At 48.5% G+C, this 26188-nt stretch overlaps 1 protein-coding gene across 1 annotated transcript in view; it reads left to right on the plus strand.

Annotated features, from left to right (window-relative positions):
- Positions 1-26188, plus strand: part of LOC143973867 (protein mono-ADP-ribosyltransferase PARP9-like) — a 77701-nt gene that overhangs the window by 10366 nt on the left and 41147 nt on the right. The window contains exon 2 of the mRNA XM_077474738.1: positions 23433-23660. Coding sequence (XP_077330864.1) covers positions 23433-23660 — 228 coding nt within the window. The remainder of the gene's footprint in view (positions 1-23432; positions 23661-26188) is intronic.

The raw sequence follows: 26188 nt of genomic DNA on the forward strand, positions 1-26188 counted from the left end.
GAACATTCTTCCCACCGATCACCAATGTAAGGAACATTCTTCTCACTGATCACCAATGTAAGGAACATTCTTCCCACTGATCACCAATGTAAGGAACATTCTTCTCACTGATCACCAATGTAAGGAACATTCTTCTCACTGATCACCAATGTAAGGAACATTCTTCTCACTGATCACCAATGTAAGGAACATTCTTCCCCCACCGATCACCAATGTAAGGAACATTCTTCTCACTGATCACCAATGTAAGGAACATTCTTCCCACTGATCACCAATGTAAGGAACATTCTCTGATCACCAATGTAAGGAACATTTCTTCTCACTGATCACCAATGTAAGGAACATTCTTCTCACTGATCACCAATGTAAGGAACATTCTTCTCACTGATCACCAATGTAAGGAACATTCTTCTCACTGATCACCAATGTAAGGAACATTCTTCCCACTGATCACCAATGTAAGGAACATTCTTCTCACTGATCACCAATGTAAGGAACATTCTTCTCACTGATCACCAATGTAAGGAACATTCTTCTCACTGATCACCAATGTAAGGAACATTCTTCTCACTGATCACCAATGTAAGGAACATTCTTCTCACTGATCACCAATGTAAGGAACATTCTTCTCACTGATCACCAATGTAAGGAACATTCTTCTCACTGATCACCAATGTAAGGAACATTCTTCCCACCGATCACCAATGTAAGGAACATTCTTCCCACTGATCACCAATGTAAGGAACATTCTTCTCCACCGATCACCAATGTAAGGAACATTCTTCCCACCGATCACCAATGTAAGGAACATTCTTCCCACCGATCACCAATGTAAGGAACATTCTTCCCACCGATCACCAATGTAAGGAACATTCTTCTCACTGATCACCAATGTAAGGAACATTCTTCCCACTGATCACCAATGTAAGGAACATTCTTCTCACTGATCACCAATGTAAGGAACATTCTTCCCACCGATCACCAATGTAAGGAACATTCTTCTCACTGATCACCAATGTAAGGAACATTCTTCCCACTGATCACCAATGTAAGGAACATTCTTCCCACCGATCACCAATGTAAGGAACATTCTTCCCACTGATCACCAATGTAAGGAACATTCTTCCCACCGATCACCAATGTAAGGAACATTCTTCTCACTGATCACCAATGTAAGGAACATTCTTCTCACTGATCACCAATGTAAGGAACATTCTTCCCACTGATCACCAATGTAAGGAACATTCTTCTCACTGATCACCAATGTAAGGAACATTCTTCCCACCGATCACCAATGTAAGGAACATTCTTCTCACTGATCACCAATGTAAGGAACATTCTTCCCACTGATCACCAATGTAAGGAACATTCTTCTCACTGATCACCAATGTAAGGAACATTCTTCTCACTGATCACCAATGTAAGGAACATTCTTCTCACTGATCACCAATGTAAGGAACATTCTTCCCACTGATCACCAATGTAAGGAACATTCTTCTCACTGATCACCAATGTAAGGAACATTCTTCCCACTGATCACCAATGTAAGGAACATTCTTCTCACTGATCACCAATGTAAGGAACATTCTTCCCACCGATCACCAATGTAAGGAACATTCTTCCCACCGATCACCAATGTAAGGAACATTCTTCCCACCGATCACCAATGTAAGGAACATTCTTCCCACCGATCACCAATGTAAGGAACATTCTTCCCACCGATCACCAATGTAAGGAACATTCTTCCCACCGATCACCAATGTAAGGAACATTCTTCCCACTGATCACCAATGTAAGGAACATTCTTCTCACTGATCACCAATGTAAGGAACATTCTTCTCACCGATCACCAATGTAAGGAACATTCTTCTCACCGATCACCAATGTAAGGAACATTCTTCTCACCGATCACCAATGTAAGGAACATTCTTCCCACTGATCACCAATGTAAGGAACATTCTTCTCACTGACCCCCAATGTAAGGAACATTCTTCTCACTGATCACCAATGTAAGGAACATTCTTCTCACTGATCACCAATGTAAGGAACATTCTTCTCACTGATCACCAATGTAAGGAACATTCTTCTCACTGATCACCAATGTAAGGAACATTCTTCTCACTGATCACCAATGTAAGGAACATTCTTCCCACTGATCACCAATGTAAGGAACATTCTTCCCACTGATCACCAATGTAAGGAACATTCTTCCCACTGATCACCAATGTAAGGAACATTCTTCTCACTGATCACCAATGTAAGGAACATTCTTCCCACTGATCACCAATGTAAGGAACATTCTTCCCACTGATCACCAATGTAAGGAACATTCTTCCCACTGATCACCAATGTAAGGAACATTCTTCCCACTGATCACCAATGTAAGGAACATTCTTCCCACTGATCACCAATGTAAGGAACATTCTTCTCACCGATCACCAATGTAAGGAACATTCTTCTCACCGATCACCAATGTAAGGAACATTCTTCTCACCGATCACCAATGTAAGGAACATTCTTCCCACTGATCACCAATGTAAGGAACATTCTTCTCACTGATCACCAATGTAAGGAACATTCTTCCCACTGATCACCAATGTAAGGAACATTCTTCCCACTGATCACCAATGTAAGGAACATTCTTCCCACTGATCACCAATGTAAGGAACATTCTTCCCACTGATCACCAATGTAAGGAACATTCTTCCCACTGATCACCAATGTAAGGAACATCCTTCTCACTGATCATCAATGTAAGGAACATTCTTCTCACTGATCACCAATGTAAGGAACATTCTTCTCACTGATCACCAATGTAAGGAACATTCTTCTCACTGATCACCAATGTAAGGAACATTCTTCCCACTGATCACCAATGTAAGGAACATTCTTCTCACTGATCACCAATGTAAGGAACATTCTTCTCACTGATCACTAGTGATGGACGAACTTCCGACGGGACGTTTCGCGAACGCGGCCGATAGTTCGCGAACCGGAACGTTCGCGGCGGGCCCCATTGACTTCAATGGGAGGCGAACTTCGCAAACCTATAGGTCAAATTTGCAGCCACAAAATAATTATTAGCTGTGCAAACATAGTCCCACCACATGGCCAATGACATAACACATGTATGAGGTGAATCTGGGATCGACAACTACAAGCATTCTTTTTTTATATGGGAAATTGTTGTGACAATTCAGGACTGTGGAGCGCATGAAGGCAATGGAGGAGACGGAAGGTCAGGGACCAGGGTAGGCAAAGAAGAGGGTGCAGGAGATGATCACCAGCAGCGTGACATACAGCAATGACACCTGCACCGTGATATACAGCACTGACATCAGCAGCGTGACATAAAGCACTCACACCAGCACCGTGATATACAGCACTGACAGCAGCACCGTAATAGAGAGCACTGACATCAGCAGCGTGACATAAAGCACTCACACCAGCACCGTGATATACAGCACTGACAGCAGCACCGTGACAGAGAGCACTGACATCAGCACCGTGATATACAGCACTGACACCTGCACCGTAAGCAGCCCCAGGAGGAAGTCAGCATAGCACAGGGATGGTGGGAGCCCCTCATAATGAGCATAGCACAGGGATGGTGGGAGCACCTCAAAATATGCACAGCAGAGGTACAGCCCCAGGAGGAAGTCAGCACAGCACAGGGATGGTGGGAGCCCCTCAAAATGAGCATAGCACAGGGATGGTGGGAGCACCTCCAAAATATGCACAGCAGAGGTACAGCCCCAGGAGGAAGTCGGCACAGGGATGGTGGGAGCCCCTCATAATATGCACAGCAGAGGTACAGCCCCAGGAGGATGTCAGCACAGCACAGGGATGGTGGGAGCCCCTCATAATAAGCAGCCCCAGTAGAAATATGACACCGCTCAACCTCTTCAAAGAGGAGGGTACGGGCATATAGTACGGTGTGCTTTTTTTGGACAAGGAAGTGAGCCAAATGAAGAAAGAAGGTCTCTGTGCTCGATTAAAAAAATTGTTTATAGACATATACATGGTCTACTGGTCACATGTGTTGAATTCCTCCGAGATCCATGCCTCATTCATTTTTAGAAATGTGAGGTAGTTAGCACTGTCGTGAGCTAGGCGAGTACGCTTATCGGTCATGATCCCCCCTGCTGCGCTGAACGTCCTTTCGGACAGGACACTGGATGAGGGGCAAGCCAACAGTTCCATTGCAAATTGGGCAAGCTCTGGCCAGAGGTCAAGCCTGCCCACCCAGTAGTCCAGGGGTTCATCACTCCTCAGAGCGTCCACATCGGCTGTTAACCCGATGTAGTCGGACACCTGACGGTCTAGGCGTTCCCTGATGCTGGATCCGGATGACACCTGTCGATGGGTCGGCTGAAAGAATGACCTCATATCCGAAGTCACCAACACATCTTCAAACCGGCCTCTTCTTGCAGGCGCTGTTGGATTGGTACCCGCAACTCCTTTTCTGCGAGTGGGAATTGCTCCTCTGCCAGCGCACGCAAAAGCAGAATGCAGCATTTCTCGAAGCAAGGCCTGGAAGTGCTGCATTCTGACAGCCCTCTGCGACGGCGGTAACATTTGCGCCATTTTGTGTTTGTACCGGGGGTCTAAGTACGTTGCCACCCAGTACTGGTCCTTGACCCTTATGCTTTTTATACGGGGGTCCCTATTAAAACACTGGAGCATGAAGGCCCCCATTTGCACTAAAGTGGAAGCGGTGTGGAGGCCTGGCTCCTGCTCATCATCCAGGATAATATCGTCCTCTTCATTCTCCTCTCCCCATCCACGCACAACAACAGGGGTCTCAGAAAGGTTTAAAGCATGCTCTTCTTGCTCCTCCTCATCCGCCCCGGTACCATCCTCCTCTGACTCCTCTTCAGACTCCTGTTGTTGACTTGTCTCAGATAGAGTAGCCCCCCCTGGGAATTCATCCAGCATTGCGACTTCCTCATCTTCCCGCTCCTGCTCCTCCACAGCTTGATCAATGACACGACGCAATGCACGCTCCATAAAGAAGGCATAAGGTACCATGTCACTGATGGTGCCATGGCTGCGACTGACCAGTTTGGTGATCTCCTCAAATGGGTGCAGAAGTCTGCATGCGTCGCGCATGAGCAGCCACTGGCGCGGTGAAAAAAGCCCCAGCTCCCCAGAACCTGTTCTGCTGCAGAGTTCATACAGGTAGACGTTAACTGCACGTTTCTGCTGGAGCAGCCTATCAAGCATATAGAAGGTTGAGTTCCATCGCGTCGGGCAATCGCAAATAAGACGTCTAACCGGCAGATTGTGTCGCCGCTGAATGTCAGCAAGGCGAGCCATGGCCGTGTAAGATCTTCTGAAATGGGCCGAGATTTTCCTTGCCTGCCGCAAGATGTCCTGGACCCCAGGGTATTTGACAACGAATCGCTGCACGACCAAGTTTAAGACGTGTGCCATGCATGGCACGTGCGTGATTTTGCCCTGTCTCAATGCGCTAAGCAGATTGGCACCGTTGTCACACACCACTTTACCAACTGTCAAATTGAGCGGTGTTAGCCACTGATCTGCCTGTGAACGCAAAGCTGAAAGGAGTGCCGGGCCAGTGTGGCTCTTGGCTTCCAGGCACAACAGACGCAGCACGGCATGGCAACGTCTCACCTGGCATGTCGAATAGGTTCTCGGGAGCTTGGGCGGCGCAGCGGAAGAGACACTAGCAGCGGAAAAGGAGGAGTCAGCCGAGGAGGAGAGGGAGGAGAATGGAGGAGGAGGAGAAGAAGAGTCAGGCCTGCATGCAATCCGTGGCGGTAAAACCAAATCTACACGGGTGCCACGGGTTACATGCTTGACGGCTGTCAGAAGGTTCACCCAGTGGGCAGTAAAAGTGATATACCTTCCCTGCCCGTGTTTGCTAGACCACGTGTCTGTGGTCAGATGTATCTTGGCACCGACACTGTGTGCCAGAGATGCATTCACTTGCCGCTGAACATGGCCATATAGCTCTGGGATGCCCTTCTCTGAGAAATACCTCCTTCCTGGGACCTTCCATTGTGGTGTTCCAATGGCCACAAATTTGCAAAAGGCCTCCGAGTCCATCAGTTTATATGGCATTAGTTGGCGGGCTATGAGTTCTGACAAGCCAGCCGTCAACCGTTGGGCAAGAGGGTTATCCGGCGTCATCATTTTTTTACGCTCGAACATTAGGCCCACGGAAGCCTGCCTTCTGGCAGAAAAACGTGAGCTTGGCGTGATGGAAGGTGGAGTGGAGGACAATTGTGAGGAGAGAGGAGAAGGAGAAGTAGAAGACGAGGCTGGACGGTGAGAGCCTGCAGTGTGGCTTTGTGTGTTCCGTTGCTCCCACTCGGCTCGGTGATGGCTGCCCATGTGCCTTCTTAAGGCGGTCGTCCCTAGGTGAGTGTTGGGCTTACCGCGACTAATGCATTGACTGCAAAGATCGCAGATGGCAACGCTATTGTCAGCAGCGGACACGTTAAAAAAAGCCCACACTGCGGAGCCATGTGCCGGTGTCCTGGGAGCGCCAGATGTGACCGTACATGGTCGATGACTCGCTCCTGATACATTTGCAGTCTGCTTTGTCCCTCCTGTGCAATGTAAGTTATTCCTGCTTCTCCTCCCTATCTGCTGGTCCATATCTCCCTCTGAACTCCCCTCCTCTTCCTCTCTTGTGGGCACCCACGTGACATCACTAGACACGTCATCATCAACGTCACCTTCCCCACCGCTATAAGTAGAGATCTCGGAGTAGGCAGCAACCCCGGGGACCAACCTCCTCCTTGGGCTGATCTGGGTACTGTCGTCAGACTGCTGAGTGGCGGTTGTTGCTACCTCCTCTTCCTGATCCAATACCAAGAGTGGCTGCGCATCAGAAATGTCTTGATATGGATCGGAAAATAATTCCTGTGACTCAAGCGGAAGGTATGTGGTGGTGTTGTTGGTGGTAGTGTCTTTGGGGTGCACATAGCAGAGAGTGAAGAAGAGGGTGCAGATCGAGAGGATGAGGAGGGTGCAGAAGAGTAAGGCTGAGCGAGCCACTCAACCAAGTCTGGTGCGTCCTTTAAAGTAATTGAACGCACATTCTGCAACTTCCCTCTTTGGCTCAAGCCTGTTGCTCCTGCCCTACCCCTACCACCCCTGCGGAAGGGCCTGCCTCTTCCTCTGCCTGTCATTTTTTAAATGACCCTGTGACAAAACTCTCAGTCCCTATACCGATGAAGGACTGCTGCAGTATAGGGCAGCGGTCAGCAGTAGTGCACCTCAACCCTATGTATTGTGGACCTATACCAGTCCTTATAGAATGGCAGACTGTACCTCACTCAACCCTATGTACTGTAGCACCCTAGACCAAGTTACCAGTCCTGATAAAGAGCTTTGTGGAACAAGTGAGTTGTGAATGATTAGCAGACTGCAGCAGAAGGGCAGCAGTCAAGTATAATATTCTTTCTATATTTGGAAGAAAGAATATTATACATGTACAAGCCTATTACCATACCACTGATACCAGTCCTGAAAAGAACCTTTGTGGAACTAATAGTAACAGCTACTGTTTAAACTGACCCTCACTGCCTGACACACTGCTTCCTGCCTGTCCCTATATAAAATGGAAAAACAGAGGAGACTGGAACAATAACTGGTTACTGGAATAGCACTTTTGTGGACCTGATAGTAACAGCTAATGATGATGATGACTAAACTGACTGTCCCTACAGCAGCACACACCGTCCTGTCCCTTTCTCTAAACTAACAAAAGACACTCAGGCTGCTGCAACAATCAGTAGCACAGCAAACCTATATACACCTAACACCTATACCAGTCCTGAAAAGAACTTTTGTGTACCAAATAGCTAGTGGTTTATCTCTCCCTACTCCACACAGCAACCTCTCCCTATAGTGACAGAAGGAAGAATGTAAAATGGCCGCCGGATCGGGTGTATTTATAGGTTAGGGGGAATGTCCAAGTGTCCATGTGCTGTAATGTCTCAATTGGCTGTCCTGTACCCCATGATGGATGTGTCATCAGGTCAAAGTTCTTTTACACAGTAAAAACACAGAAGTCCGCCGGGCAAACGGCGCCAATAGTCTGGCGAACCGCGAACAGCCAAAATTCGCCGCGAAACGACCGCCGGGCGAACCGTTCGGCCATCACTACTGATCACCAATGTAAGGAACATTCTTCTCACTGATCACCAATGTAAGGAACATTCTTCTCACTGACCCCCAATGTAAGGAACATTCTTCCCACTGATCACCAATTTCAGGAACATTCTTCTCACTGATCACCAATGTAAGGAACATTCTTCTCACTGATCACCAATGTAAGGAACATTCTTCCCACTGACCACCAATGTAAGGAACATTCTTCCCACTGATCACCAATGTAAGGAACGTCCTTCTCACTGATCACCAATGTAAGGAACATTCTTCTCACTGACCCCCAATGTAAGGAACATTCTTCTCACTGATCACCAATGTAAGGAACGTCCTTCTCACTGATCACCAATGTAAGGAACATTCTTCTCACTGACCCCCAATGTAAGGAACATTCTTCCCACTGATCACCAATGTAAGGAACATTCTTCTCACTGATCACCAATGTAAGGAACATTCTTCTCACTGATCACCAATGTAAGGAACATTCTTCTCACTGATCACCAATGTAAGGAACATTCTTCTCACTGATCACCAATGTAAGGAACGTCCTTCTCACTGATCACCAATGTAAGGAACATTCTTCTCACTGACCCCCAATGTAAGGAACATTCTTCTCACTGACCCCCAATGTAAGGAACATTCTTCCCACTGATCACCAATGTAAGGAACATTCTTCTCACTGATCACCAATGTAAGGAACATTCTTCTCACTGATCACCAATGTAAGGAACATTCTTCTCACTGATCACCAATGTAAGGAACATTCTTCTCACTGATCACCAATGTAAGGAACATTCTTCTCACTGATCACCAATGTAAGGAACATTCTTCTCACTGATCACCAATGTAAGGGACATTCTTCTCACTGATCACCAATGTAAGGAACATTCTTCTCACTGATCACCAATGTAAGGAACGTTCTTCTCACTGATCACCAATGTAAGGAACGTTCTTCTCACTGATCACCAATGTAAGGAGCATTCTTCTAACTGATCACTAGGGATGAGCTTGGTGTTCGAGTCAAACGTATGTTCGACTCGAACATTGGCTGTTTGCACGTTCGGCGAATACTGAAAGTTATGGGCCATTCGCGCCAAATTTGTGTGGTGCTCACGGCCCACAATGCACTGAGCCATCGCAGTGCATTGCTGGCTCATGATTGGCCAAGCATGCACTGTGACCCTGCATGCTTGGCCAATCACAGCACCGGCAGTGAGGAGAGCCATGATTGGCCACAGGCAGGATGCCTGTGGCCAATTATAGCTCAGGCTCTGTAGTACACACCCCACACTATATAAGGCCACCTACTTGTGTAGTGTTCCGGCATCTGCAGGAGTTAGTGGGTGTTATCTGTGTGCCTTCAGCACAGTATACACCTGTATCTACCTATATTGCTCTTCTCTAATTAAACCATCGGCAGGAGTTAGTTGGTGTTGTGGGCCTCCAGCACAGTATACACCTGTAGCTACCTATATTGCTCTTCTCTAATTGAGCCATCTGCAGGAGTTAGTGTGTGTTATGTGCCTCCAGCACAGCACAATATACACCTGTATCTACCCTTTATTGCTGGTATTCTATAATAAAGGCATCTGCAGAAGTTAGTGGGTGTTGTGTGTGCCTCCAGCACAATATACACTACCCAATTGCTGGTTTTCCCATCTCCCTTCAGGCCATTACCATGTCTGGAAGGCCAACAAGAAGAGGCAGACAGGCACGAGCCAATAAAAGAGGGCAAGCAGGCTCTGTGTCTAGAGACAACATTGCTGGTCTTGGACGCGGTGCATCGTCATCAGCACGTGGCCATGGGACACGCTTGTCCTTATTTTTGGCAGCTGGACATGTTGAGCCGCATCATGCCGAACACTTGGTAGAGTGGATGACAAAGCCCTCTTCATCCTCCTCATCCTCTCTCACCCAGGCTCAGGGTACTAGCAAAGCAGCTGCTAACACATCGTCTTCCCTCGTCTCAATGTCGTCATCATCAGTGACTCCTTCCCTAGACCCACCACGTCCTCCTGAGGAGTCTCCTGAACTCTTTGAGCACAGTGTTGGGTACATGCTCCAGGAGGATGCCCAGTGTTTTGTAGGCTCTGATGATGATACTCAGCTACAGGAAGGCAGTAGCGTGAGCACAGAGAGAGGGGATGCTCAAGAAGGACAGCAATCTGGCAGTCATGTTCCACAAGCTGCAGCATACTGCCAGGTTTGCTCCAGTGATGAAGAGGGAGGGGATGATGAGGGCACTGACTCCACGTGGGTACCTGGTAGGAGAGAGGAGAAGGAGGCACATATCCAATGAGGCAGGATGCCCTCCGGGGGCCAGCTTAGGGGCAGCACACCGACTGAATCACACCGCATAGCTCCGCCTGTGCAGGGCGCTGCCTCTGCGCGTTATTCTAAAAGTTCTTTGGTGTGGGCCTTTTTTGAGACGAGTGCATCAGATCGCACCGCTGCTATTTGCAACATATGTCTCAAGCGTATCTCGCGTGGCCAAAACATCAGCCACTTGGGGACCACATGCTTGACCAGACATATGTTGACCTGCCATGCAGCTCGTTGGCAAGCTTACCTCAAAGACCCACACCAAAGAACAAAGCGGACCTCTCCTTGCTCCTCATCAGCTGGCATCTCCAACCCCACTAGACCTTCAGTCCTCTCTGAAACCTGCTCTGAGAGGAATGAAGGTGTAGAATTAGGTGTGTCACAGCCAAGTGCTTCCGGGAACTCTGCTAGTGGTACACCGACATCCGATTTATAGCAGGCAAATTTCCCTGCCCCAGCTGCTGGACCGTAGAAAGTACACTCCCAGCCATCTACATGCCCAGCGGTTGAATGCTAGCTTGACTAAATTGCTAACACTTCAACTGCTGCCTTTTCAGTTGGTAGACTCGGCCCCCTTCCGTGAGTTTGTACAATGTGCGGTTCCTCAGTGGCAGGTCCCCAAACGCCACTTTTTCTCATGGAAGGCGATTCCGGCTCTCTACCGGCATGTGGAATGCAATGTCCTTGCCTCGCTGGACAGGGCGGTCAGCGGTAAGGTGCATATTACCACTGACTCATGGTCCAGCAGGCATGGACAGGGACGTTGCCTATCTTTCACGGCCCATTGAGTCACTCTTCAGGCAGCTGGGAAGGATGCGGGACAAAGTGCAGTAGTGTTGGAGGTTGTTCCGCCACCACGCCTCCAAAATGCTATTATTGGTTGTGACACACCTCTCTCCTCCACCCCCTCCTCTTCTTCTTCCTCCATGGGCTCTTCCAGTGCTCTGTCCTTGGAACCAGCGGTGCTCCGTAGGCGTTCCAGGGGCTACGCAAGTACGCAGGCAAAACTATGCCATGCCTTGCTAGCGCTGGTTTGTTTGGGGGACAGGAGCCACACTGGGGCAGATATTTTGTCAGCTCTGCAGGGGCAGGCCGAGAGGTAGTTGACACCACGCCAGCTTAAGCCAGGATTGGTGGTTTGCAACAATGACACCAACCTCTTCTCCACCCTCCGACAGGGACAACTGACCCATGTGCCCTGTGTGGCTCACGTCCTTAACCTAATGGTGCAGTGGTTCTTGGGCAGGTACCCAGGCTTACAGGATGTCCTGAAGCAGGCCAGGAAAGTCTGTGTGCATTTCCGATGATCATTTAATGCCTGTGTTCGGCTGGCTGAGCTCCAAAAGGAGTTGAACCTGCCCAAGAACTGCCTTATATGTGACATGCCCACCAGGTGCAACTCAACGTTGGCCATGCTGCACATGCAGCAGAGGGCCATCAATGAGTACCTGTGCGACTACGGCACCAGGACAGGGTCAGGGGAGCTTGTTTTTTCTCACCACGCCAGTGGGGCATGATCAGGGATGCATGCACTGTCCTGTCACCGTTTGAGGAGGCCACAAGTATGGAGAGCAGTGACAGTGCATGCATCAGTGACACTGTACCTCTTGTCCACCTGTTGGAGCATACGTTGCGTGGAATAATGGACAGGGCACTTGAGGCAGAACAGAGGCAGGAAGAGGACTTCCTTGCCTCTCAAGGCCTCCTTTATCCTGACAGTGTTCCTGCTTTCCCACCCATCACACAGGAAGAGGACGAGGAGGACGATTGTGTCAGCATGGAGGTGGAGGCTGGCACTCAGCATCAGCAGCAGCAGTCTTGTAGGGATGATTTACAGTCCCAAGAAACCCGTGGACTTGTACGTAGCTGGGAGGAGGTAGCTGCGGATCATGTTGGCCTTAGTGACCCAGAGGACTCCGGACCGAATGCCTCAGCTAACCTACGCTGCATGGCCTCCCTGATCCTGCAAAGCCTGCGGAAGGTCCCTCGTATTCTTCGGATCAAGGAGAGGGACCATTACTGGCTGGCCACTCTCCTTGATCCACGGTACAATGGTAAAGTTGCCGACCTTATCTTGCCGTCGCAGAGGGAGCAGAGGATGAGACCTCTCCAGGTGGTCTTGCAGAAAGGTTTGTGCAACGCATTCCCAGAGACTGGGAGGTTACAAACTCCTGGTCCTGGACAACGTGTTGCTGAGGCATCGGTCAGAAGGAGCGGTGGAGAAGGTGGCCGTCTGACCGATACGTTCAGACAATATTTTAGTCCGCAGCCCCAAGGTATGATTGGTTCCAGCAACCATCGCCAGCGTCTGATTTACATGGTACAGGAATACCTAGGGGCAAGGTCAGACTTGGACACCTTCCCCACCAAAAATCCTCTGGCTTACTGGATCTTGAGGATGGATCACTGGCCAGAGCTTGCACAGTATGCAATTGAGCTACTGGCCTGTTCTGCATCCAGCGTTCTTTCGGAAAGCACCTTCAGTGCTGCTGGTGGCTTTGTTACCGATCACAGGGTGCGCCTGTCCACCGACTGACGTTCATAAAGATGAATCAGTCTTGGATCACCACCAGCTACCAAGCACCTGAAGCTGATGTAACCGAATAATTTTTTTTGAAATACCACATCCCTTCAAGACTGCCTATGCTGATGCTGAGTGACTGTCCTGTTATGTTGACTGTCTATCCTCTTCCTCCTCCGCTGATATGTTGGAAGAATATTTTTGGTTCTGGGTGATGCCACCAGCCCAATTTTTCAGCCCCTGTTTAACAGGGGCATGTAATTACAATTGTTGATATAATATTTCACAGCAGGGCCCGTTCCTGCGCCCACCCAGAGTAACTGTGAGGATTTACAGTGTTGTGGCACCAGCACCACAACCACCAGGCCCTATTTTTCTACCACTGTTCAACAATGGCATGTTTTTACAATTCTTGAGATCATCGTTCACAGCAGGGCGCTCCAGCGCCTACCAAGAGTCACTTTGAGGGCTTATAGTGTTTAGGGATGAGCGTTGGGGTTCGACTCGAACATTGCCTGTTCAGCGAACAGTGAACAATTTGGGTGTTCGTGGCAAATTCGAAAAGCCGGAACACCCTGTACAAGTCTATGGGAGAAATCTAAAGTGCTAATTTTAAAGGCTAATATGCAAGTTACTGTCCTAAAAAGTGTTTGGGGACCCGGGTCCTGCCCCAACGGACATGGATCAATGCAAAAAAAAAGTTTTCAAAATGGCTGTTTTTTCAGGAGCAGTGATTTTTAATAATGATTAAAGTGAAACAATAAAAGTGTAATATTCCTTTAAATTTCATACCTGGGGGGTGTCTATAGTGTGCCTGTGAAGGGGCGCATGTTTCCCGTGCTTAGAACTGTCCCTGCACAAAGTGTCATTTCGCAAGGAAAAAAAGTCTTTTAAAATCACTTTCAATTGTCGGCTCCCTTAATACAGAGAACACTCAGTGAGTGTTCTCTGTATTACGGAGCACAATTCATTCATTGATTTAAAAAAAAAAAAAGCATAGGGGTTCCCCTAAATTCAATTACCAGGCCCTTCAGGTCTGGTATGGATATTTAGGGGAACCCCCACGTCAAATTATTATTTTTTTTAATTAGATTTTTAGATTTTTTTGACTGAAGCTACACTTTAAAAATGTACCAGTTCAAAATTACAAACAGATTCTACTTAACACAACAAACCTACACAGTCCCTGTCTTGTTTGCACCGCCTGTATACTGCTGTTCTGAGTATATAGGGCCTGGGGGCCACACGCATTTCCTTTTTTTAATATGGGTACGGGGTTCCCATTAATATCCGTACAAGACCCAAATAGGCTGGTAATGGGCAGGGAGGGCTACCCATGCCATTTTTCTCAATGATTTTCATCCATATTGCCAGAACCAGATATAACATTAAAACCGCAAGCAGTTTTCAATGACGTTATTTCCGTTTAATGTCATTTTGTGCAGGGACTGTTCTAAACACGGGAAACACGTGGCACTTCACAGGCATACTACAGACACCCCCCAGGCACCATATTTAAAGGAAGATTTCACTTTTTTTTTTCACTTTAATCGTCATTAAAATCAGTGCTCCCGCCAAAACGGCCATTTTTAAAAACATTTTAGGCATTGACCCATGTCCCCTGAGGCAGGAGCCAGGTCCCCAAACCCTTTTTAGGACACTATCTTGCATATTGGCTATTAAAAGTAGCACTTTTTATTGCGAACGTTCGAGTCCCATAGACTTCCATGGGGTTCTAAAGTTCGTACGGATTTGCCCATCTGTTGGAAAATTCTGGTGCGAACCGAACCGGGGGGTGTTCGGCTCATCCCTAATCACCACTGTGTTTGTTTGTTTTTTTTGTTTTTTGTTTTTTTTATGCTTTAAGGCCGGTTCACACTGGGGGCGATGCGAGGCGACACGACTTGCCTCGCCGCGACCTGCCGCGACCTCAGCGGCGACTTGCAAATGACTTCTGTATAGAAGTCAATGCAAGTCGACCCGAGGTCGCCCAAAAGTAGTACAGGAACCTTTTTTCTAAGACGGAGCGACTCGAGTCGCTCCTCTTAGAACGGTTCCATTGTACAGAACGGGGGCGACTTGTCAGGTCGCGGCACGGCAAGTCGATTCGCCCCCTGTGTGAACCGGCCCTTAGGCTCGGTTCACACGGGGCGACTGCGATCCGACTTCAGGTCGCCTCAAGTCGCCTCCAAGTCGCGCTGTAGAAATGTGAGTCAATGGAGCTGTCTTAATATACGCTACTGCAGTAGCTCCGACTTTAAAAGTAGTACAGGAACCTTTTTTTAAAGTCGGAGCTACTGCAGTAGCGTATATTAAGACAGCTCCATTGACTCACATTCATTTTTCTACAGCGCGACTTGGAGGCGACTTGAGGCGACCTAGAGCGACCTGAAGTCAGATCGCAGTCGCCCCCTGTGTGAACCGAGCCTAACAAATAAAAAAAAAAAAAAAAAAAAAGTTGTTCTTTGTTTCTGTTATAAAATGTTTTCTTTCTTTACTGATGGGCACTGAATGAAAGATTTGTATAGCGCTGCAAATGCAAACAGAATCGCCTCAAGGCGCTGATTGTCACTAATGAGGAGGCACTAATATGTAGAATTGATGGGCACTGATAGGCGGCACTGATAATCCCTGCGCTGGTTATCAGGGCACACACCCCACCCACCGCCCGACCAGGGGCGGATCCAGAGTCTAATCTCGGGAGGGGCACTGCTATAAAATATGTTTTTTTGGGGGCAATTTATATGGGAAATGGCTGGTATTTGCGCTTCAATCATTACGGCACCATGGTTGTTATGGTGTCAGGATGATTGAAGCGCATTATTTCTATTATTACATTGTAATATAAAATTAAATGGTTCAACTCACCATAATGCAGAATCAGTGGGAGCCCTGAGGATGTCACTTGCCACGTCACTTGTCACCAAATGCGGATTGTTACTTGCCATGTCACCTGCCACACATTGCGGATTGTCACTTGCATCGTAGCCTGCCACACATTGCGGATTGCCACTTGCATCGTAGCCTGCCACACATTGCGGATTGCCACTTGCATCGTAGCCTGCCACACATTGCGGATTGTCACTTAACACGTCACCTGCCACACATTGCGGATTGTCACTTAACACGTCACCTGCCACACATTGCGGATTGTCACTTGCCACGTCACCTGCCACACATTGCGGATTGTCACTTGCCACGTCACCTGCCACACATTGCGGATTGCCACTTGCAACGTAGCCTGCCACACATTGCGGATTGTCACTTGCCACGTCACCTGCCACACATTGCGGATTGTCACTTGCCATGTTGCCTGACACACATTGCGGATTGCCACGTCACCTGCCACACATTGGGGATTGTCACTTGCCACGTCACCTGCCACACATTGCGGATTGTCACTTGCCACGTTGCCTGCCACACATTGCGGATTGCCACTTGCCACGTAGCCTGCCACACATTGCGGATTGTCACTTGCCACGTCACCTGCCACACATTGCGGATTGCCACTTGCCACGTAGTCTGCCACACATTGTGGATTGCCACTTGCCACGTAGTCTGCCACACATTGCAGATTGCCACTTGCCACGTAGTCTGCCACACATTGCGGATTGCCACGTAGTCTGCCACACATTGCGGATTGTCACTTGCCACGTCACCTGCCACACATTGCAGATTGCCACTTGTCACGTAGTCTGCCACACATTGCGGATTGCCACTTGCCACGTAGTCTGCCACACATTGCGGATTGCCACGTAGTCTGCCACACATTGCAGATTGTCACTTGCCACGTCACCTGCCACACATTGCAGATTGCCACTTGTCACGTAGTCTGCCACACATTGCGGATTGTCACTTGCCACGTAGCCTGCCACACATTGCGGATTGCCACTTGCAACATAGCCTGCCACACATTGCGGATTGTCACTTGCCACGTCACCTGCCACACATTGCGGATTGTCACTTGCCACGTTGCCTGCCACACATTGCGGATTGTCACTTGCCACGTCACCTGCCACACATTGCGGATTGTCACTTGCCACGTCGCCTGCCACCAGATGCGGATTGTCACGTAGCCTGCCACACATTGCAGATTGCCACTTGCCACGTCACCTGCCACACATTGGGGATTGTCACTTGCCACGTAGTCTGCCACACATTGTGGATTGCCACTTGCCACATAGTCTGCCACACATTGCGGATTGCCACTTGCCACATAGTCTGCCACACATTGCGGATTGCCACGTAGTCTGCCACACATTGCGGATTGTCACTTGCCACGTCACCTGCCACACATTGCAGATTGCCACGTAGTCTGCCACACATTGCGGATTGCCACTTGCCACGTAGCCTGCCACACATTGCGGATTGTCACTTGCCACGTAGCCTGCCACACATTGCGGATTGTCACTTGCCACATCACCTGCCACACATTGCGGATTGCCACTTGCCACGTATTCTGCCACACATTGCGGATTGCCACTTGCCACGTAGTCTGCCACACATTGCGGATTGTCACTTGCCACGTCACCTGCCACACATTGCGGATTACCACTTGCCACGTAGTCTGCCACACATTGCGGATTGCCACTTGCCACGTAGCCTGCCACACATTGCGGATTGTCACTTGCCACATCACCTGCCACACATTGCGGATTGCCACTTGCCACGTATTCTGGCACACATTGCGGATTGCCACTTGCCACGTAGTCTGCCACACATTGCGGATTGTCACTTGCCACGTAGTCTGCCACACATTGCGGATTGTCACTTGCCACGTCACCTGCCACACATTGCGGATTGCCACTTGCCACGTAGTCTGCCACACATTGCGGATTGCCACTTGCCACGTAGTCTGCCACACATTGCGGATTGCCACTTGCCACGTAGCCTGCCACACATTGTGGATTGCAACTTGCCACGTAGTCTGCCACACATTGCGGATTGCCAATTGCCACGTAGCCTGCCACACATTGCGGATTGCCACTTGCCACGTAGCCTGCCACACATTGCGGATTGCCACTTGCCACGTAGCCTGCCACACATTGCGGATTGCCACTTGCCACGTAGCCTGCCACACATTGCGGATTGCCACTTGCCACGTAGTTTGCCACACATTGCGGATTGTCACTTGCCACGTCACCTGCCACACATTGCGGATTGCCACTTGCCACGTAGTATGCCACACATTGCGGATTGCCACTTGCCACGTAGTCTGCCACACATTGCGGATTGTCACTTGCCACGTCACCTGCCACACATTGCGGATTGCCACTTGCCACGTAGTCTGCCACACATTGTGGATTGCCACTTGCCACGTAGTCTGCCACACATTGCGGATTGCCACTTGCCACGTAGCCTGCCACACATTGCGGATTGTCACCTACTGTGTCACTTTTCTGCTAAGGTGGTCTTTTCTTGGGTCCCAGAGTGAAGATAGGCAGCAGAGAGATGATGCAATCTCTCTGCTGCACACAGCTTCTTACACAGTGAGGGCGGAACTGGAGGGATGCAGGGCAGTGAGAGATGATGTCATCTCCCTGCTCCCCTGCCTGCTGGCTTCCTGATTGGCCAGCAGCCCTCCGAAGCCGCCCCCCCCCTCACCGTCCACTCAGCGCGGGTACCCGCGGAACCGGCCGCAATTGGACCCGCGGAACCGGCCGAGCAGGTACCTGCGGAACCCGCCGCGATTGGACCTGCGGAACCGGCCCGCTGGTACCCGCGGAACCGGCCGCGATTGGACCCGCGGAACCAGCCTGCCGGTAATCTCGGGGGGGGCAATTGACCCGTTGCCCCCCCCCTGGATCCGCCCCTGCGCCCGACAGGCACTTCCTGGTTACACGCTGTGATCAACTGTGATTGGTCACAGCTGATCACGTGGTAAAGGGCCTACATCAGAGGGCCTTTAACACGATCGGAGTTGCGGTATGTCAGTGACACATCACACCACTTATCACCACGCTGCCCATCCCCGGCTTATCCTGCTGGATATCACATGACGCCCAGTGAGGATAACAGAACCACCGCCCGGCCGTCATTTTGCCATATGAGGGGCGGGAAGTGGTTAAAGTAGAGCCATAGGCAAAACCTTTTTTATTTTTTTTTATTTATTTTTTTTGATAGAGTAAGAGTAATAACCCCTGTCAGGTTTTTATTTTTTTTGTTTTTTTTGTTTTTTCACCATCTGTGTCCCGTTGCAGAGATTTCCCTTCACTTCCTGTCCCACAGCCAAACAGGAGGTGAGACAAAATGCCCGCAAATTAAGGGACTTCCTTGGGGCCTCCCCCCCCCCCCCCCCAGGTCACCAGAACTGGTGTTCCCATTGGAAGATTTCCCCTCTACTACTTTTCTGGGGACGACCCAAATTTGGGATTTTCTTTTACTTTTTCTTTCAATGACAATGGTAAACAGGACACACAGAGAGGGGGAATCTCCTTTAACAGGGGCACAGACAGCAGTAAAAACCAGACAGAGGCTTTAATTCCTCTCCACTCTATTTAAAACCAAAAAAAAGTTTTGCCCTTAGTTATATACTTTTCACCGCTTCAGCCCCAGAAGATTTTACCCCCTTCCTGACCAGAGCACTTTTTGCAATTCGGCACTGCATCGCTTCAACTGACAATTGCGCGGTCGTGCGGCGTGGTTCCCAAACAAAATTGACATCCTTTCTTTCCTACAAATATAGATTTCTTTTGGTGGTATTTGATCACCTCCTGCCTTTTTTTTTTTTTTTTTTTTTTTTTTTTTTTTTTTGTGCGCTATAAACAAAAAAAGTGAAAATTTTGAGAAAAACACATAATTTTTTACATTTTGCTATAATAAATATCAACCAAAAATATGTAAAAAAAAGGCCGATACGTATTCTTCTACATATTTTTGGTAAAAAAAAAAAAATAATCGCAATAAGTGTCTGGTTTGCGTAAAAGTTATAGCATTTACAAAATAGGGGATAGTTTTATGGCATTTTTATTACATTTTTTTTTTTTTTTTTTTTATGACGACACATTATGGTGGACACTTTTGACACATTTTTGGGACCATTTATACAGCAATCGGTGCTATACAAATGCAGTGATTCCTGTGTAAATGACACTGGCAGTGAAGGGGTTAACCACTAGGGGGCAGTGTAGGGGTTAAGTGTGTCAAGGGGTGTGTTTCTAACTGGGGGCGTGGCTGTGTGTAACATGTCACTGATCTCTGCTCCGATCACAGGGATCAGAGATCAGTGACACTTGTCACTAGGCAGAACAGGGAGATGCTTGTTTACATTAGCATCTACAAAATTCTTTGTCCCCATGGGACGATCGCGGGTATCCCCACGGTGATCGAGTCCACGGGACCCGCGACTCAACTCACGGCGGTCCCGGCCTGCACACAATGGCACAGCGGCAAATTTAAAGGGACGTACAGGTACGGCCATTTGCCCAACCACGCCATTCTGCCGACGTACATCGGCGTGAGCCAGTCGGGAATCGGTTAAGTTACTACTACTACAAAGCCAAGTCCAAGGTCTACTTAGTATTGGGGGCATTAGTGGTAGGTTCACCAAAGCACATAAACCCGAGGTAAGTATAGTAAAAAGTCCTAGTTGCAATCTCTGAACACCCAATAAGGATAATATGTGACCGGTCTAAACTACGTGGCATGTTCACCAATGCCAGGAGCCTGGCGGACAAGATGGGTGAACTAGAGATACTGTTGTATGAGGAGGATTTGGATTTTGTGGGAATTTCAGAGACCTGGTTCTACAGATCTCTCATGATTGGCTGGCAAATATTCAAGGGTGTACCCTATATCGCAGGGCTAGAGAGGGTAAAAAAGGGGGATATATATCAAGAATAATGTACAAGTGAATGTGAGCAAAGACATCACTAAGGGAGCTAGGGAGGAGGTGGAATCCTTATGGGTGAAGCTAAGGGGAAAATAATACTGGGAGTATGCTATAGATCCCTAACCTGAGAGAGAAGGGGGAGGGGGACCTCCTATTACAATTTGGATTAGCAGCAAGGATGGGAAGTGTTATCATAATGGGGGATTTTAGACAGGCGGAGGGAACCGCACATTCATCTAAGGCCGCGTACACACGGGCGGATTGTCCGGCCAACTTAGTCCGCTGAAACACAGTTCAGCGGACAGTCCGCTCGTGTGTGGGCTTCAGCGGACTGTTTCAGCGGACAGTCTGGCGGACTAAGTCTTTCGGAATTTCCGTAAGTTTGTCCGTCGAAACTTGGTTTCAGCGGACAGTCCGCACGTTAGTAGGCAAGTTGGACGGACTAAGTATGGCGCATGCTCAGAAAGGATTTACACGGCCGAAGGTTGCATTGCAGTGTATTGCACGTCGAATTTCGAGTCCCGTCGTACGTGCTGTACACGTCATCGCGCAAGTTTTCCGCGGACTGTTCGTTCATCATGTGTGGTCAAGTCCGTTCATTGAAAAGTACGGCGGACAGTCTGTCAGACTGTCTGACGTACTTAGTTGGGCGGACAATCCGCCCGTGTGTACGCGGCCTAAGGCTCACCAGTTCCTTGAAGTCTTGAAGGCCAATTTTATGGGTCAGATGGTAGAGGCACCAACTAGAAATAAAGCATTACTGGATCTACTGATTACCAACAATACAGACCTGATCACAGATGTGGAAATACGGGGCAATTTAGGGAACAGCGATCACAGGTCAATTGGCTTCAGTATAAATCACACAAATAGGAAACATAAGGGGAATAAATACAGAATGTAATACTGACATATAATCACACAACATACATGATATACACAACATACATGATATTTGGGTGGCACAGTGGTGTAGTGGTTAGCACTCACCTAGCCGTAAGAAGGGTCACTGGTTCATATCCCAACCAAAACACTCCCTGCCTGGAGTTTGCGTGTTCTCCCTGTGGAGGGTTTCCACCGGGTACTCCGGTTTCCTCCCACACTCCAAAGACATGCAGGTAGGTTAATTGGCTTCTGTCCAAAATTGACCCCTAGTATATGAATGGGGGCCTTGGATTGTGGCTCCTTGAGGGTAGGGACTGATGTAAATGTGTAATATACAGGGATAGGGACAATTGTAGGTGCTCACTCAAGTTGAACGGGATGGACTGGTGTCTTTATTCAACCTTAGCAACTATGAAACTATATACAATGTAATACTGACATATAATCACATAACATACATGATATACAATGTAATACTGACATATAAGTGCTGAGGATGCACTGTGTTGACTGTAGACACAGAGCCTGCTTGCCCTCTTTTAGTGGCCTGTGAGCATCTGCCTCTCCTTGGTGGCCCACCGGACATGATGTAAATTTTGTTTAGCAAAACAAAACACACTGTATTGTATACCGTGTACACCACCAGGAAAGTAGTAGCAACTGCACTAGGGGTGCACTGTACTGTAATAACTATGGGTGTATTGTATTGGCCACCAGAAAAATTAGCAACTGCACTATGGGTGCACAGCACTGTATACTGTGTACACTGCCTGAAGTATATTAGAAACAGTACACCAGCAATGGCCTGCAGTCAGATATAGCGAAACTGGATACAGTGGAGATATATATATATATATATATATATATATATATATATATATATATATATATATATATATATATATATATATATATATATATATATATATATATATTAAATACACTGCAGCTAACTGAATAATCTGCCTGCTCAATCTAAATGAGACTCTCTTTCTCTCCACGCCAACAACACACTACACGTGGCCGACATGCAGGCAATCTTATATAGTGTGGGGCGTGGACTTAGTCCCCCTGAGCCATGATTGGCCAAAGGCACGCTGCCTTTGGGCAACTACAGCTCTCCTAACTGAGGGCGCTCTGATTGGCACTGAGCATCCGCAGTGCATTATGGGTCATTACATGGCGTTTGAATTTGGCACGAACGGCCCATAATGTTCGGTTTTCGATGAATGAGCGAACAGCCAATGTTCGAGTCTAACTCCTGTTCGACCAGAACTGAAAGCTCATCCCTACCGCCCATTTGCCTTGCTCAACCTCTTGATTTCTATAAGTCAGGGTAAGGCAGGGGAAAGCAATCAAACCTGCAGCCTGTGAAACCCAAATCAGCCAGAAGAAATCAACAGCTGCTCCAATGATTATAGAGGAGCCAAAAATAACCTAATTTACCTAAAATTCTGGCACCCTATCTAGGAGGGTGCTACAAATGTATAGTACAGATCCAGAAAAGGAAAAAAAAAAAAGTGTTTTGCTTATATATGGACTAAACATGGTGAAATGGGCTCGCTGGTTTGTTTTTAATGTTTAATAAGCAGCCAGTATGGAAGATGTAAAGACACAAGTACTGTGTGCACCGCACTCCATGCATATACAGCCTACATTGAAATCTGAGGTGTTACATTGTTGCTGTAGTAATAACGATTCTGCTTGTCTTTTTTATTTTTTTCACAGACAACAATTATCGTGAATTCACTTGGCGCTGACCTGAAAGTAAATGCTGGACAAGTCTCAAGAGCAATTCTCGCCAAGGCTGGGCCGAAGTTGCAGCAAGAAGTCACATCTAAAGCTAAATTCCTCAATCCCTTACCAATCATGATTCCTACCGCAGGATATAATCTGTCTTGTTGGGGTGTCTACCATGTCATTTTGGACATTAACTATGGAATAAGCCGTCTAGATGTGAGTATGTCCTTTACATATTTAGCCAAGTTGAAAAAAGACACAAGTCAATCTAGTTCAACCAATAGAAAAAACAAAAACACAACTTTCAGATACGCAATCCTATACCCACAGTTGATCCAGAGGAAGGCAAAAAAATAAAGCTTGATATAATTTGCTCCAGCAGGGGAGCAAACAGGGAATACCCCGTGAGGCATTCAGATATTCTCAGGATGAACTTTTAGTTATAAATGTCAGTATCCAGGTATACTTTATATATTTATGAATAAATCCAATAAGCCACTGAGCTGGCCAGCAGTGGCGTCACTAGGGTTGGTGTCACCTGATGCCAGGCCAGCAGCAGAGCGTTGGAGCTCATTGGAACACATTTTGGAAATCAATACAGTGATCCCTCCAGCTGGACGTTCGCTCACTCTGTGTGCCCAGGGCGAGACTGGTCCGTACTGTAGCACCCTGGCAGTGGCTTTGTGTATTTTTGTTATTTGTGTATATGGCTCTCTCTGGTGGCTCTGGTTAGCAGCATGGCTCTCTCTGGTGGCGCTGGTTAGCGGCATGGCCATCTCTGGTGGCGCTGGTTAGCAGCATGGCTCTCTGGTGGCGCTGGTTAGCAGCATGGCTCACTCTGGTGGCGCTGGTTAGCAGCATGGCTCACTCTGGTGGCGCTGGTTAGCGGCATGGCTCTCTGGTGGCGCTGGTTAGCAGCATGGCTCACTCTGGTGGCGCTGGTTAGCAGCATGGCTCACTCTGGTGGCGCTGGTTAGCGGCATGGCTCTCTGGTGGCGCTGGTTGGCGGCATGGCTCTCTCTCTGGTGGCGCTGGTTGGCGGCATGGATCTCTCTCTGGTGGCGCTGGTTGGTGGCATGGCTCTCTCTGGTGGCGCTGGTTGGCGGCATGGATCTCTCTCTGGTGGCACTGGTTGGCGGCATGTCTGTGTCTGGTGGCGCTGGTTGGCGGCATGTCTGTGTCTGGTGGCGCCGGTTAGCAGCATGTCTGTCTCTCTCTGGTGGCGCTGGTTAGCAGCATGTCTGTGTCTGGTGGCGCTGGCTAGTGGCATGTCTGTCTCTCTCTCTCTCTCTCTCTCTCTCTCTCTCTCTCTCTCTCTCTCTCTCTCTCTCTCTCTCTCTCTCTCTCTCTCTCTCTCTCTCTCTCTCTCTCTCTCTCTCGGCGCTGGTTAGTGGCATGGCATGTCTCTCTCTGGTGGCGCTGGTTAACAGCATGGCTTGCTCTCTCTGATGGCGCTGATTGGCAGGGTGGCTCTCTCTGGTCACGTGGGTGCAGCCCCCCCCCCCCTACACCCCCATAGCAACGCCACTGCTGGCCAGAACCAGTTCTTAATGAAGTCTATTCCACATTTTCTCAGCTCTTACTGTGAAGAAGCCTTTCCATATGTGGAGGTTAAAGTATAAGTCCACACTTTAAAAAAAATGCTCAATGCACATCTTTCTCAAATCGCCTTTCAGGACAACCACTTTCTTCACAGGAAACACATGCAGCCTTTAAATCCCTCCTCTTCCACAATGGCCTCAGTTATTGTGTTTCCTCCGCCATGGTGGAAACATGTGCCTGGAACCAGGGAGCTGTGCTCTCTCCAAGGCTGGGGAGTGTCAGGCTTACCTCTTGTTTTATATCTAGTGACCATCCAGAAACCCCCCAGGGACGGGGGGTGTCCCGGTGTCTCCGGTCTCTCCATCTCAGGGGAGTTAGGACCCTCGAGGTGCGGTGTCTCTGTGCCCACATTCTGTTTTGTTTTTGGCTCTGGTGGTTGGGCAGGGGCCGCTGCTGGTCAGCGGTGTCCCACATCTCGGTTTTGGGTCCCGGCCAGCGAGGGAGTCATTTTCGGCGATGCGGCTTCCTGAGGGGGCGTGGCACTCCTGGTTCCAAGCGCCTGGAATGCAGAGGCCAGGGGGCGGGTCAGAAGACCGGTGCTTCCATTTCCAGCCCTCGCTGATGACGCAGAGACCGGGAACATTTAAAAAAACCTGTGGGTTTTCTTGCTTGCTGCTGTTTTTACTCTTTAAGATAGACGAGAACAAAACAGCCATGGCGGATGCAGGCGCCCCTAGCACCGGTCAACCCCAGGTAAGAGAGGTACAGTGGTGCCTTTTTCTTGATCCATTTGGGCTTTGTTTTGTTTGTTCCCTCCCTGAGGGGAGCCTGTAGCTGCCGGATCAGAGGTTACTTCACTCGGACCCTGTAGCGTGGACTGGGTGCCTTGCTATCATTTCTGCTTGGGTTTTTCTGTCTCTTGTCTGGTTTGGTGGTGGGTTTGCTAGTGTTTAGGGGCACTAGGTTTAGTTTAAAATTGTTTGTCGCTGCAGGAAAAAGCGTTAGGAAAAACTAAACCTATAAATCCACCAAGCCAGAGGAAATGTCCTTCTTGCAAGAACCCCCTTAGAGATTCATGTCAGAAGGCGATGTGCAGATCCAATATTAAAGATCTGGTGGAGAAAGAAATGTCCCAACAATACAAGGACTTATTCTCCTCTGTAAAGAAACTTACAAACTCGCTGAGATCCGTCAGGTCCATA

This window comes from Lithobates pipiens, unplaced genomic scaffold, assembly GCF_037356315.1.
Source record: "Lithobates pipiens isolate NorthernLeopardFrog02 unplaced genomic scaffold, aLitPip1_a1.2 Scaffold_126, whole genome shotgun sequence".
NCBI classification, from domain to species: Eukaryota; Metazoa; Chordata; class Amphibia; order Anura; family Ranidae; genus Lithobates; species Lithobates pipiens.